This window comes from Gracilinanus agilis, chromosome 3 (genome assembly GCF_016433145.1).
Source record: "Gracilinanus agilis isolate LMUSP501 chromosome 3, AgileGrace, whole genome shotgun sequence".
Lineage (NCBI taxonomy): Eukaryota > Metazoa > Chordata > Mammalia > Didelphimorphia > Didelphidae > Gracilinanus > Gracilinanus agilis.
The window spans coordinates 417,256,750-417,272,076 of NC_058132.1; the positions used below are offsets into that span (position 1 = coordinate 417,256,750).

A 15,327-nucleotide genomic window follows, 5' to 3' on the forward strand; every position below is an offset into this window, starting at 1 on the left:
TATATATATATATATATATATAAAATACAATGATATATAAATATATATATATAATACAATGATATATAAATATATGTATTACTTAATTAGCTATAATAAATTTCCCAGAATGGACCCTGATCTTTTGTAGATATTTGAGATTAGGACTGAGCTGGAACCAGAAAAGATCCTCTAGGTTTGCCTTAGTCTATATGCCCAAGTATTCCCCAGAACACTAAGAGGTGGTCTTGTATTTTTGGATATTTGAGCATGTTATATCTCTCAGTAAGCTCCTTGAGTAAAAGGATTCACTTTTGTACTTTACAAATAGTAAGTACCTAGTATTGGGTATGTAGGTATATTGAAAGTGCTTAATAGATGCTTCTTGACTAATTCATTGGTCAGAAATGGTCTCTGATCTGTTTGAATTATTTTTATTGAGCTGATATTGTTTTCATTCAGTTGTTTTCAGTCATATCTGACTTTTTGTGACCCCATTTAGAGTTTTCTGGGCAAAGATACTGCAGTGATTTGCCGTTTCCTTCTCCAATTTATTTTACAGATGAGGACACTGAGGCGAACAGAATCAAGTGACTAGTCCAAGGTCACACAGTAAATGTCTGAGTTCAGAACTCAGAACTTCCTGACTCCATGTCTGGTACCACTTAGCTGCCCTTGGGCAAGCACTAGAAGAAGAAAAGCTGACAGCTAATACTAGAGGGATATTTATCTTGGCATGTTTTCATTTTGGTTTCTTCCCCCTTTGACAATCCCTTGAGATAATACCTTGTAAGAGATGATGATGAAGAGGCTGGTGAGCAGCAAGAACAGCTGTCATCTCATCATGGTCAGAAGGATGGATGTACTCATAAATACTATTGCCAGTGAGCTCCACCTGTCACAGAAATAAAGCATCAGAGTGTGCACATGAACTTTTCCCATTATTAGAAATCTCTTCAGTGGAAATGGTTTGTGCAATTTTCATAGATTCATAAATCACGTTACCTATGGGACTTAAAAGGGCTCTCTAGTCACAGACAGCTTTTACCCCATGAGAGCATTTCCCTCAAACACAATTAAATTATTAGTGCATAAGGAAGTGACTAACACATGGGTCGGCAACGTATGGCTCTCGACCCATATCTGGCTCTTTTGAGGGCCAGATATGGCTCTTTCTGCAGGAGCCATAGTCAATTTTTTTTCAGGCACTGTTACAGGAGCGCACTGTGAGCACTGAACGGCTCTCACAAAATTACATTTTAAAAAATGTGGTGTTTATGGCTCTTATGGCCAAAAAGGTTGCCGACCCCTGGGTCACTAACACATGATAAGCTTGATGGCAATTTCTGAATTAAGCCTAGAGGTAAGAAAATTCTTAGTAAAAATGGGATGCACAAAAATCAGTGCAATTCTTCTACTTGTTCATAAATGCAATTGTTTTCCATGAACTCCATAATATCCTAGACACCTCTGTCATCAAGCTCTCAGAAAAAAAAAATAAAGAAAATGTACATTTTTCCATTAGGAACTTTAGGAAACATTAGGAGAGTTCCATAATAAACATCAGTCATGCAAACTACCATTTCATCTGAATGATAATTAAGAAACTGAATAAATATGTATAACTAAGACCAGGACGTCTTTAGAAAGATTTAATGCAGACTTCTGCTTCTCAAAGGAATTTTTCTTTTTCTTTTGCACTGAACCGTGATCTTTGGGCGCACCCAAGCCTCTTTTATCTTGTGTTGCCAGAAGTGTGTCACTGTTCTATCCAATCAAACATAACAGTGTTATTTACATTGCTCTAAACTGACAGGAGTATACCTGGACACTTGTAGATCCTTTCTATTTTAAGTCCCATTCTAAGTATGATTTTATGGCCATCATAATATCATCTAATCATTTTTTCTTGCTAAATGCCAGAATAGACCACTTGCTGGTATTGTTTTCCAATAATCAGCCACTAGTCATTTCCAATAATCAGCCACTAGTCATTTACAGCTGAACCATAGACTTTATCAAAATCAGAAGTTGCTGCCGGGGCAAGGCACTGTGTCCCTTCCTGTAACTCTTAATTAACAGGATAGGACTGAAGTCTATTGTCATTTAACTCTAGGTCATTAAAGCTGTAAGTTGTAGCAACTTCACACTCATCTGGCAAAGATGACAGAAGAGGAAAATGATGACTATTGGAAGGGCACACTGTTGGTGAACGTGTGAATTGATCTAGATGTTCTGGAGAGCACTTTGGAACCATACTCAAAAAGTTACCCAACTGTTTACAGCCTTTGACTCAACTATAACACTACCAGGTCACACCCCTAAGAAATCAAAGAAAGAGAAAAAGATAGTAATGTACAAAAACATTTGTAGCAACTTTTTTTTATAGTCTCCAAAAATTAGAAGCTAAGGGAGTGTCTTCCTATTGGACAATAGACAAATGAAATGTGCTGGAATATTACTATGAAATGGACAGCTTCAGAAGAAACTCAGAAATCCTCTATGACTTGAAATGTGACATGAACAGGGCAATGAATATAACTTATACAATGAGAACAAGGTTAATCATATCTTTACCAATGTTTTTAAATCCTGGGTAACGGAGACCAGAGAGGCAAGGGAAAGGTGAAATAATTTAACCTACTGTATTCCTTTGAGTCAATTTTATCCACTTGCTAAAATGTAAGAAATGAATTTTTATTCACATATATATTTAGTCTAGCCTGCAAAATAACCTTTTCTTAACATGGATTTTACAGTTCTATTTTCTGATTATTCATGGAATGTTGCTTCTTAATACTATGCAAACAGAGCAACAGAAAGAATTGGATTACAGAAATCTAACCCTTAACAGAATTTACCCCATCCCCTCTCTCCTCAACCTGGTTTTTCATCGATGCACCAACTAAACATTTACCCACATAAAGAACTATAGCATATTTTTTCTTCTAAAAAATGGAATAAATTCATACTGATAACTAAATGTATATTTAAACAGATATTTGGCCATGTTAGAACTCCAGGGGAAAATGATAATAGTCATTATTATTTAAATTTAATAGGTTTAAGTGAGCGACATTAAATTAGGAAAGAGCAGTATGGGAGAATGAAACTCATAAAGAAAGCTTACTTTCTTAAAAATAATGCACAGAAAAAAATACAAAAAATTTTAAAGTGAATGTTATAAAGATCAAGCATGACAATGTTAAAAAAGAACCAATCGTTTAAAATTTTTCATTTACAAAAGAGGAAAACAGATTCATTAAAATATTAATAACTTTTTACTAATTATGATGTTTCTTGTATATAAATATTTTTATACTGTTGAATACTGATTATGCTGCTACATTTTCATTTTAGTTGTTTGATATAATTTTTTTTAATTATTGAAAGAAATGTGAATGACTTACTGCAAAAACAAAAAAAAACAAACAAAAAAACCACCTGCTGTCTCCATAAGACAGATCTAGGTGTAACATTTTGATATCTATAAATCTCTGTAGAATCAATTACTTTCCTACTAAGAGCTTTTTAAAATATTTAACAGAATAGCTTCTTATCAAGAAAATTATAAATTTGGAACTTGACAAATATATCCTGGATGGTATCTGGGAAAGAGAAACCAAACTGCTACACTTAAAACATGGATTGTTTTGCATTGGGTAAATTTGCTAGGAGAAGGCAAATTTTAAACATTTGTAAATTAAATGGTTTGGTTACAGATCTTAATTCCTATGTACAAATAAAAATAAAACTTTATTATCCTCTCTAATCTATTATTAAAAGTGAAAAGAGTTGGCTGTGTTTTCATCTAGCCTATTGGTTTTAAAAAAAGTTGTGCTTATAATAATGATTTTAAATATGTCTTCATGTGCCATATAAAGTTATTGCAAACACATATAGCACCTTTATATGTAAATGTAAATAACACATATGAAGGTCTATATCAGTTTGAAGAGGTCTTTTATTGTATATGATTATGTGAAAAAAATGTAAATCACAAAGACCTTTTAAAATTTTTGGGGAGAAGATGCATGACAAACATAGAATATATTCTTCAACATGGAATACCCAAAAAGTTTGTTATTTCCTCCAAATGTAACTTAATTACATTAGCAAAGGGACCATGAAACTAAATCTGAATTTCTATGGCAAAACATTCCCGGTGCCCATTTACCCCCTAAAGGAAAAAATAAAGTATAATTAACTTTTCCAATTCAGAAGCTTGATTTGTGTACACAGAATTCATGCTAAAGGGACCCACCTTTCATTCTGTATAACTCACTGAAAGTTTTTGGTAACAAAGTTTGATAATGGGGTTCCTTTTGATAACAAATTCAAAAGTAAAATTATCTTAGTCATCTGGAGTAAGTTGCTCTTTGCCAAGCTCATATGAAGAATCGAAGAAAAGGATTTCAATTTTTGGTAAAAACAAAAACAACAAAACAAAACAAAACTGTCTACCTCTTCAAGATAGAAGATTATTATCTATATAATGGAAGAGACTTCTCTTCTTTGGCTGATAAATGACTCAATTTTCTGATCAACCCTTAGCATTTAAAATTTTTTCTCTGTATTCCTAAATTACTGTATTTCAAGACTTCATGATGAAAATCTTACCTTCTAGTACTGGTTCCAAGGCAGAAGCAATAAGGACTAGGCAATGAAGGGTTAAATAACTTGCCCAGGGGCACATGACTAGGAGGTATCTGAAGTCATATTTGAACCCAGGACCTCCCGGGATCTCTAGGTCTGGCTCTATCTTTTGAGTTCATCTAGTTTCCCTCAAGATTATTTTTTTAATTACAAAAAAAAATCAGTATTTTAAAATTTGGTAATAATTAGGACTCAAGCCCATTTCATCAAATTAATCTTTTAAAACGTTCCTTTTTCTTTTAGAAACATTTTCCCTCTAATAGTGGATTGTATCTTATAAATATCTATATAGAGTGTGATTTATATAGACTATATAGACAGTGATTTAATTCATACAAGATTATTATGATGACTTTAAGTGGTCTTGCTTCTCAGATCAGTAACACAACTGGTCTCATAAAACATATAACCTCTGGTTTCTTCTCTTCTTTACCACCTACCTAAGTAACTGGATGTTTGATCAACATGACAACTCAACCAAAACAGTCTAACTGGAGTCTTTCCTCTCTATAGACAAAACCGGACACATCTACTATTGAGGGACACACATGGCTAGAAAATTTTGAAGAATTTGAAGAGTTTGATTGGAGGCTTTTTTTTAATCATCAAAAAGAAATATTTGTAAATAGAAAGTCAGTGTAGTTTTAGATATTGATCACATGTGCTAAAAGTTTGAAAGTTCTTACAAAATAAAGAAGCGATATCAAGAGTGGGAACATGAGCAAACCCAAAGCAAGAGAGAAAGCGAATAAGAGAAGAAAGAGATAGAGACAGGGGAGTGGAGTGGAGTATTTGCTATTTGACCTTCTAGCTAATAATATTTTTTCCATTCAAAAAAAGAAAGTAGAAATGAAATTCACATTTGGAATACTGGACAGATTTCCTTTTGAGGAGTTACTATAAATAGACGCTTTTAAGAAATGTTTGTCATAGGTCATTTAAACAAATCACTATGATTCCAGAAATATCAACAAAGAGTTTGCATCTATCTTAAAATGTTTTATAACTATCTACATGATACCCATTGAAAAGAGAAATATTCAGTCAGTTCCTTAGCTGCTTTATCTATACAAAGGCAATTTTTTCTGAATATTTAAGAACTAAATTGATTTAACTGATTACTCATTTTGTAATCTGTATAAAGTATCAGAATAGTCTCTGTTTTTGTCAATAATCACATATAGTTTCATATTTTCTTCATATTCTAAGGAAATAATTTATCGATTGACTGCACAGAAATAGTGTGTTTTATTCTGCTTATCTGAAACAGACATTTTTTTGCATGAATATATTTGTAGATATATAAATTTTTAAGTCGTTAACTGGAAATAAATTCAGCACAAGGATGATATATTATTTATTAAGACACATTATTGGCTTGATCATAAACACTGAATTATCTGGTCATTTAATTAGCTTCACTTTTTTCCTGACCTCTACACTTTTGTCTTGAATTGACTGAACTAATTAGTAATCTGGCCATTAAGAAGATGGTACATCCAGAAAATAATATGCCTTATACACATAGAGGGTATTAAGTAGGTAGAGAATGAATGAGTGAGTGAATGAAAGAACAAGAAAGAAAGAAAGAAATCCCAAGTGATCAAGAGATCTTCCCCGGGGTTTGAAAGGGAAACATTCTCCATCTTAGGTGAAGTAGAAAATTCTGAACTGACTAAAACTAGGGCCCCAGGGAAAAATTTAAAAGTCACAACTTGGTGTCTACAGAGATCATAACTTTTTTATATTTAAAAGGTAATATTTTGTGATATTGTTCCAAAGTATTATATTATGCCAAAGTTAGAAATTTTGGCATAAAAGTAGAGCAACAGCAAACAATGAAGAAAGCATCATTTGTGGAAAAGAAACAGACTTCAAAACAATTTCAATATTTCAAAGTGCTTTATATGTATTCTATATATCCACAAGCATATTCATTTAAAAAAGTTCACATGCATATATATGAATCAATTTAAAACGTAAAATTTTAAAATGTATTGACAAAGGAAGAAAAGGAATACACCTAGATATGAACAACAATGTCAAGGATTTTTTTCAAGCCAGTAATTTTTAAATTAGAGAATTCAAGTCACATTGAGATGTTTTATTTTGTTTTAACTGTATTTATAAGTTGATTCAATGTTGGAAGCTCTTCTACCTTCTTATATTCATTTTTGCAACCTAAATGTCTTTCTAGTTTCTTGCCATTAGCTTCAAAAAGCATCATGCTTTTATACTTTTACAACTACTTTTTTATCTTAGAAGAATTTTCTTTCATCAAATCCGTTTTTTTGGTTTATTTTTCATTCCTCATATTCTGAAACAAATGTGATTTTTATGATGACTATTCATGATAGTTAAATAAGGATACTATGAAAAGCAATGGACTTGTTGAACCTTCCTGGCCAGGGTAAGTTACAATTGAACTGAACATTGACATTACAATATTTCAAACTATGACTTAACTATTGTTAAGAGACAAACATTTCATTTGTCATACAGTTACATTTTTTTGAAGCAAGACAACATTTCTAAATATTCTGAAGCTAGTTCACCTCTTGCTGGGCAAAACGGTAGTAAATTAAGTTTTATGAGTTTCGATCACAAGCACATAAAATGCTTCACTGAAAAGACCACTGAACTAGGGAAAAAACACAGGAAAAATTATCCTAAATTCCATGTGAACACTCATAAATCTACCCCTCCATTTTTTATTTCTCTCTCAAAAGCACATTTACCATAAAACTCATGTTCCACTTCAAACTTTTCTCTCTTTCATGGCAACTCACAGTATCATATGCAATCCAGAAAGTAAGGACTGAAAATCTCCCCTTTGTAATTTTTTTTTTCCAGAAGTGTATAGCATTACCATATAAGCAGTCGGTTAAAGTTTCATACTGAATTTCAATACATGACTGAGTTTTGCAAGGATATGCTGGTATTAACCTCAAAGGAAAAAGAAAATAAAATATAATAGAAGAAAGGGTATATAGTAGCTTTACTCCCCCCCCCCCTCACATGCACACAAAATAATTGTACAGTAGTAAATAAGAAGACTGTTTATACAAAAAGAACAGAAAATTACACTTACCCATTTATGTGTTGGGTAATATTGTCAAAACCCACAAAGGAGACAAGGAATTTGATTTTTAGATGAATATAGAATTACTCCTACCTGGGATAAGCCTAGATGTACAGATGCTGTTTCAGATATATACATTATTTTGCCATCAGATGCTACCACAAAAACAAATCCATCCAGAGTCTGTAAAAGAGAAAGATTTGGGGTAAAATCTAATAGCAATTTAAGTAGTTCAACTTTAAATAACATTTACCTATATTTCTTAAATGTAAACCAAAATACTGTTGGTGCTGAACACAATACTAAATAAAATTGTTATAATCCTTCCTCTTGAGTGAGTATACCTCCTGAAAAAATTATTTTAAAACATTCTTTGATCTGTTCCCACTGATTCTGTGTTTAATATTAGTGCATACAAATACATTTTACATAGAAGCAATAGCTTTGCTACTTCTATTGATTTTTTTTATCTTCCACAAATCTTGAGAAATGTCTTAAGGGGAAGCTAGGATTACAAAGACAATTTTATGTCATAATTAGCAGAAATAATTGATACTATTTGGGCATATATTTAATATTTAAGAATACCTAAATAAAGCTTGATGACTATTGTTTACCCATTTTTCAAAATAACATTTTTATTAAATAATAATGATGATTCGGGTTTTTTGAAATGGATTATGCCTTCTGAATAAGTATTTGAAAGTTGCAATGTATAAAGTAATAAATGTAAAATTGGAAGTAAAAAAATGCCAACTTCTGGAAAATAAACAAATATTTTTAAAATCACTGGTAAGCAGTTATCACTCCTTTCCCCCCCAAAAAAAATTTAATGGAAAATTATAGAAGCTCCAGGGAGAAATAGAAATACAACTATATATATACATACACATACATATATACAAAGAATAAGAAAAAATGAAAATATATAAAAGTGAAAAGAGAAATAATTTCTTGAGTACAATGAATATATAATCATTTTATTTGTTTTAATTATGAACCAAAATAAAAGAATAACTAGATTTTTCTTTAAGTAATATATTCTGATGGGATACTGTTACACCATAAGAAATAATGAACAAATTTATTTTTTTAAAACTTGGAAAAGAACAATTAAATAATTAAGAGCAAAATGAGTAGAACCAAGAGAACATTATATACAGGTATAGAATTAATATTTGAAGAATACCTTGTGAATATCTACCTCCAGAGAAAGAACTGATAAATAGAAACAAAAAAGTAATTTATACATACATATTTTTATTGGGAGATGCCTTTGATAGCGTGGGGGAGGGGAGGAAGAGGGTGAGATACCTGGAGATTTTAAAAAATCATTCCAAATTAATTTGTGGTCTCCAAATTCCATTTTTCTGCAACAAGTCATTGAAAGTAAATTATGTTTTGTCTTTTATCTCTATTTTGGAATATTTAATAAAAATAATAGTAATATTGACATTTGAAAGGAATAATGGCATTCTTCTGTCTCAAGTACTTTTGTCTGAAATATTGTTGACTAGTCTGTGTTATAGTTAACAGATGTTTATTACAAATACTGAGATGAAGTTTTGCATTCCAAAGTATCAACTATTGGAATAATTTTTAAATGAAGTAAGAAAAGTGTTGATTGATTTATTTGCATTAAGTCCTAAATAGTGCATTTGAGAAAATTTTAACCGAATGAAAAAATAGCACACACAATATTCTGTAGATAGAAAAATAAATTATTGTTATTCGAGTTTTCAAAACTTGTGATAAAATAAATAAAAAATTTAGAGAAAAGAGTTGGTTCATATGTTTACAAATCTCGGAATTATATAATTCACTAGCTATTCATCATTTTCATCACAATCATCATATTGTTAATTAGGTGGAACTGTTTACTTGTAAAGTTTTTAATTAAAATTCAAAACACTTTGCACTTGTTAATGCTATTTGTAATATACATAAGAATAAAAATGTTAAAAAACAAAGAGGATATTTTAAAGTGAGCTAGTGGGAGTTGTGAGGAAGGGAGGAGAAGTGGGAATGTCTCCAAGATAACCATTACCCAGCCCTGCCTAAATACATATTTACAAAATGTAATAAATACTATGAGTTTTGAATCTTTCCATGAAATTATCATTTCTTACACAAATTTTTAAAAAATCAAACAAAGGTACTAAGTGAAAAATAAAACTTTTTAAAGATCTTTCTTAAATGTCAATATGGTTGCTTGACTGAAAACCTGAAATCAAAATTATCATCAAACATTGGCACTTAAATTTTTATTCTCTGACTTTGTGTCTTATGTTTAATAGGACATAAGCAAACCTAAATTGCTCTTTTCCTCAGTTTCCTGAGATTTGGTAACTGGTGTTTCACTTTCAATAATCAGTATATGTGTACTATATATGTATGTGTGTGTATATACATATATATACACACACATATATATGCAAAGTATAGAGCAGCAGGTAAAAGCAAAAAAAAAAAAAGCAGGCTAATTAAAAAAAAACATTTTTAAATAGATATACAAATTATGGGTTCAGGGATACCTGAATTAAGTTGTTCAAAACATTACAAGAAAAGCTTCTTACATATTGAGACCCTATTTGAAAATGCCAATGTTTTAAAATGTTCTCATTGTCTTAATTGGTAAGAAAAGAATATCCCAGTCACCAATCTTCATGGATTAACTGGATCTATTAGTTAGGTCACTTTTACTTAATTTGAGAAAACTACAGACTTTAGAGCCAGGACATAGCATATGATAAGGTAGTATAGTAGGTTATCCCTGTGTTCCTGGAGCCAGAAAAGAATTCCAAAGAGGAACAGAATGGGAAGCAAGGTGTCCTGTAGGAAGGCTACAAGTCTCTAAGATGAGCCTCAACCAAAAAGCTATCCCAACAAATTGGTTCTGTCTGTAGGTGGGAAGAGTCAGACATCTATAGAGGGAGAATGTTATAATAAAATAATTGGGATTGAATCTTGAGATCTGTCATTCCTGTGACCTTGGGCAAATTAACCTTTCAGAACAACTTCTGATGAATCAGGTGAATGATTCTTCCACCACACAACTCACCAGGGTTTTGTGGGAAAATAAAAACACTTTGGAAACACTTAAAGGAGTAAAGAATTGTGTTGTTACATTATTGATTTGTATCCGGTTTCTTGATCTGTAAAATGATCAAGTTTGGTAGATAAACACTAACTCTGAAATCCTACATGAAATTATGAAGAATAAAATAAGCAGGACAAAGAGAACATTATATACAGCAACAGAAATTTTGTTTGAAGAATGACTTACATATGCCCATCTCCAGAAAACCAATAAACAGAAATAAACAAGACATAGTTTTATAAATACATGTATCTCTTTGTCAAATGATGCTTTCTCTAGTGCAGGGAGGAGAGTAAAGGAGATACCTTCTTATTAGTTATTATATTAAGTATCAAACAATTTAATCAAATACTTAAAAAAGAAATCCCAAGGTCATAAAGAATCAAGACTCCTTTATTGAATCCCCTCAGAGTCTGTTTTCTCTTTTATAAAATTAGAGTACCTATAGTATTTAACTTCAAAGATTATTGTAAGGGGCATATGAGATGATGCAATCTTCAGAGTTACTTAAAAATCAGTTCATATGGTTATTATTATAGCCCAGTTTCTCATTGCTTCCTGTTCCCTCTTCCATACATCCATGTTCATTGCACACTTTAAAGTTTCAGTACCAAATTGTGGAGCATCACTTATGGTTCAGTCTAACACTATAAATGCTTCTGCTTAAAGAACCATGCCTTGGAAGTCAATGTTTCTAGGTTTAAAAATTCTGAGTTTACTACTGTTGGTCTGGTCCCTGCAGAGGAAGTCCCTGTCATCTCAAAGTGGCACCAGCCTCTTCATATGATATTGCTGCTAGTCCTTCACTACAAGGATTGGCCAAACCATTCTGAGAAGCGATTTGGCATTATATCCAGCTAGACTTGTACATCAGAGAGATCAAACAAAGAGGAAAAGGACCCATATGTATATAGGCATACATATACATACATACATACATATTTATGGGCATATAGCTCTACCCCTTTTCAGTTTCCCTTTGTGTGTAGATGGTAAACTCCTTGAGGGCAGAGACTGGTTTTCCTTTTTTGTATTTGTGTGGTTGATTCTTAGCACAGTGCCTGGCATATGGTAGTCACTTTAAAAAAACAAAACACCCTTACATTCTGTCTTAGAACTGATACTAAATATGGATTCCAAGGCAGAAGAGCAATAAGGGCTGGGCAGTTGGGATTAAAAGACTTGCCCAGGATCATACAGCTAAGAAGGGTCTAAGGCTAAATTTGGACCCAGGTCATCCCTGACTCCAGGCTTGGCACTCTACTTAGCTGCCTCATGTGGTAGACACTTAATAAATGTCTGCTAATTGAATGATACATATAGATAGATGTATACATGTATGTGTGTTTATATGCATACATAATGCATATATATAAAAGAGCACATATGTGTATACATTGTTAAAAAAAAGCATACATCCATCCATAAACTTTTTATGGTAGCAGCAAAAAATTAAGGAGGTGCCCATTAATGGGAAGATGGTTGAACAAATTATGGTACATGAATGTAAAAGAGTATTATTTCATAGTAAAATAGTAATGGCATAGTAGATAGAGAACTGGCCTTGAAGCCAAGAATATCTGATTTTTACATGCTGACCATATGACCCTGGGCAACTCATTTAACCTCTCCATGTTCTAGGTTTAAACTATAAATTATGAAGAACACTACATTGGTAGAAGAGTTTTCTTTACGTGAGAGGCCTTTATACCAATGAAATAATAGAAATTCTTAAAGAGATCATTTTAATTTTTAAAAAGGAATTTATTTTTATAAGTATTATCTATCACTTACTTTCTCTTTAATTGAATAATTAAAAATGAAAAATAAAACATTATATAAATATATATGTATGCATAATCCAACAAAAACTCCTACTTATCCAAAAAGGTATGCCTCATTTTGTATTTTAAGTCCATCAGTTCTTTGTCAAGTACCCTTTCAATGTTGTTTTTCTTCATAATATTGTCATTGTATAAATATTCTCCTTTCTCTGCTCACTTCATTGTATCACATCACAAGTCTTTCCAGTTTGCAGTGAAACTGTCCATTTTCTTATATATTCCATTATAGTCATAGCCATAGTGTGTTTAGACATTAGAAAGGTACCTCCTTAGTTTATAGATTTAGGTTACTATGTTACTATGAAAAGAATGGCTAAAAATATTTTTTTGTGCTTTTGTCCACTTTTATTTGATCTCTGTGGGGATACAGACTGAGTAGTGATATCACTCCATCAAAATATATGCCCAGTTTAGTAACTTTTGAGGCATGTTCCAAAATGCTTTCCAGAGTGACTCGCTCCAACATTTGTCATCTTTGTCATCTTTGCCAGTTTGGTAAATGTGAGATGGAATCTTAAATTTGCTTTGATTTGTATTCCTCTAACTATAAGTTATTTAGAATTTTTAAAACATGGCTGTTGATAGCTTAAATTTCTTCTTTTGAAAATGTCTATTTGTACTTGAACAGATAGTTTCAAGAGTAGCCTGATAAGACTTGTAATAATTGATGCAGAGTGAAATGAGAAGAACCTAGAGAGTGCAATCTGATCAATGCAATGACCAAGCAGGAATAAAGATGTCTGGTAATGAAAGAAACATGCTACCTATCTTTATGACAGAGAGGCGAAGAATTCATGGTGCAGAATGAGACATAACATTTTCATTTCATGGACATTAACTTTGCAAACTTGATATAAAAGTGTTGCTTTTCTTTTCTTTTCCTTTTTTTTAAGGGGAAGTTGGGAAGGTGGAGGAGGAATAGTGATAGGGTTAACACAATAAAAAAAAGAAGGAAAAATAAGAAAGGAAGGCCATTGAAGCATTTTAAAAATGCAAAGAACAGAAGGCAGGCCAGTGGGAAGCACTGGTCAGACAGCTTTGAAAATAACATGTTGAATTTGTCATATACTTAAAAACAAATGGTAAGAAATACAGATTTGTGGCTTCCTTAAAAGCTCCTTTTTCTGTTCTACTTTGTATATAGAAATTCTCTTATTTGGTGTTTTTTAAACGTTCAGAATAAAATTAAGTAAATATTATAATTAAAATGTAAGTAAAATAAATTGATAATAAAGTAATTTTAAATAATTTTAAAATATCAGCTTGACTGCTTCTCGAAGCAGATGGAAGCTGATGGCCTTACAGAGCTGCTTGTACCCAGATCTCTCTTTTGAGGGAGACTACTGTTTGCTGGAGGATGTTGGATTTGAAATTCTCAGAAACAGGCGAACACATTGTGGTGGAGACAATTCATACACTCTTCTCCTGAAAAACAACAGTCCCACCCTTCACCCAAACAGCGTCTCCCATCCCAGGTGCAAGTGAGCTCTACCTGCAGCAAGTGAGATCCCAGTTCTTTAGCTACATTGTCCAGTGGTCCGACCTGACTCGGCTGTCCCCAAGCGTCTCCCAAACCTGAAAATCAGGGAAAGAAATAATAAAATTCAGATCATGAAGATACCGGACTATACACGGATGTTTCCAGAATCCTGCCAGTCTTTCTACTGAAGCACAGGAAGTGAGTCTCCTGGACCAAAAGCAGATCCACCCCGGGTTTCTAAATCTGAAGTGAAACAATCTGAATGGAGACAGCTGGCCTCCAGAGGCTGCTTCCCACACCATTTGGGTGGTCGTCGTCCCCATCTCCCATCCCCTGACCAGACTAAAGAGAAAAGAGAAAGAATTTAAGTATATTCTATTGCATTTAATTTTGGATGGTGAAGGTGTAATAGTGAGTTCCCTTTGCCACGTCTCGGTTATCCTCCCAGCCTCCTACCTCTGACCACCATTATCAGAGGCAGCGAAAGCAGTCCATAGATCTTGCAGCAGCAGACTTTTACACAGATCTGAAATTGGCATTTTATTTGAGGGAGATATTTGACACTAAATATTTCCTAAAAGAGTTCACTTCTCTCTTTCTCACTCTCCCACTTTTCCTGCTTGGGACTTTGATTTTTCCTTTTTTCTTTTCTTCTAAGACAGGAAAAGCCACGGCAGCAGGCGCCCAGCACTCTTTCCGGAAAGCATTTTCCAGGAATTAAAAGTGGATTTTTCTTTCCCAGTTTAATTCTCTTCTGAACTCTGCAGTCATCAACAAGAACTCTGTCTTCACGGACATAGTGCCAACTACATATTGCAGTTTCCATTTCAGAACCATTCTGAAGAAATAATTGCCCATTGCTGTTGACTTCCTTGCCAGAAATTCACTGATGGGGGCAAAGGATTTCGTGACCACAGCAGCCAACACAACTTTCATATGCCTCACTCTTACTACTACTAGGACTGGGACAAATGCCTATGCTGTTGGTAACTCCTCCCGGGATCATCCAACAATTCATCCCTGAGTCAGGTTTATTGGCATCTCACTTGTTATTTGGAAATCAAAAAGGGAGTTTTCAAAGAATACTGTCAGAACAGAACATCGGAGAAGCTTAAACCAGAGCTTGAAATTTTGCACTAGGTTTGTGGATGGGAGGTGTGCGTGTGGTGGGGAGGGGAGGGGTCAG

The 15,327-nt window shown here is 32.9% G+C and overlaps 1 protein-coding gene across 2 annotated transcripts in view; it reads right to left on the reverse strand.

Moving 5' to 3' along the window:
• The window catches only part of SIM2 (SIM bHLH transcription factor 2), a 91,971-nt gene that overhangs the window by 59,471 nt on the left and 17,173 nt on the right, over positions 1-15,327 (reverse strand). For both annotated transcript variants that reach the window (XM_044670269.1, XM_044670268.1), the window contains exons 2-4: positions 14,154-14,236; positions 7,811-7,900; positions 766-874 (exon numbers count right to left, since the gene is read on the reverse strand). In XM_044670269.1, coding sequence (XP_044526204.1) covers positions 766-874; positions 7,811-7,900; positions 14,154-14,236 — 282 coding nt within the window. The remainder of the gene's footprint in view (positions 1-765; positions 875-7,810; positions 7,901-14,153; positions 14,237-15,327) is intronic.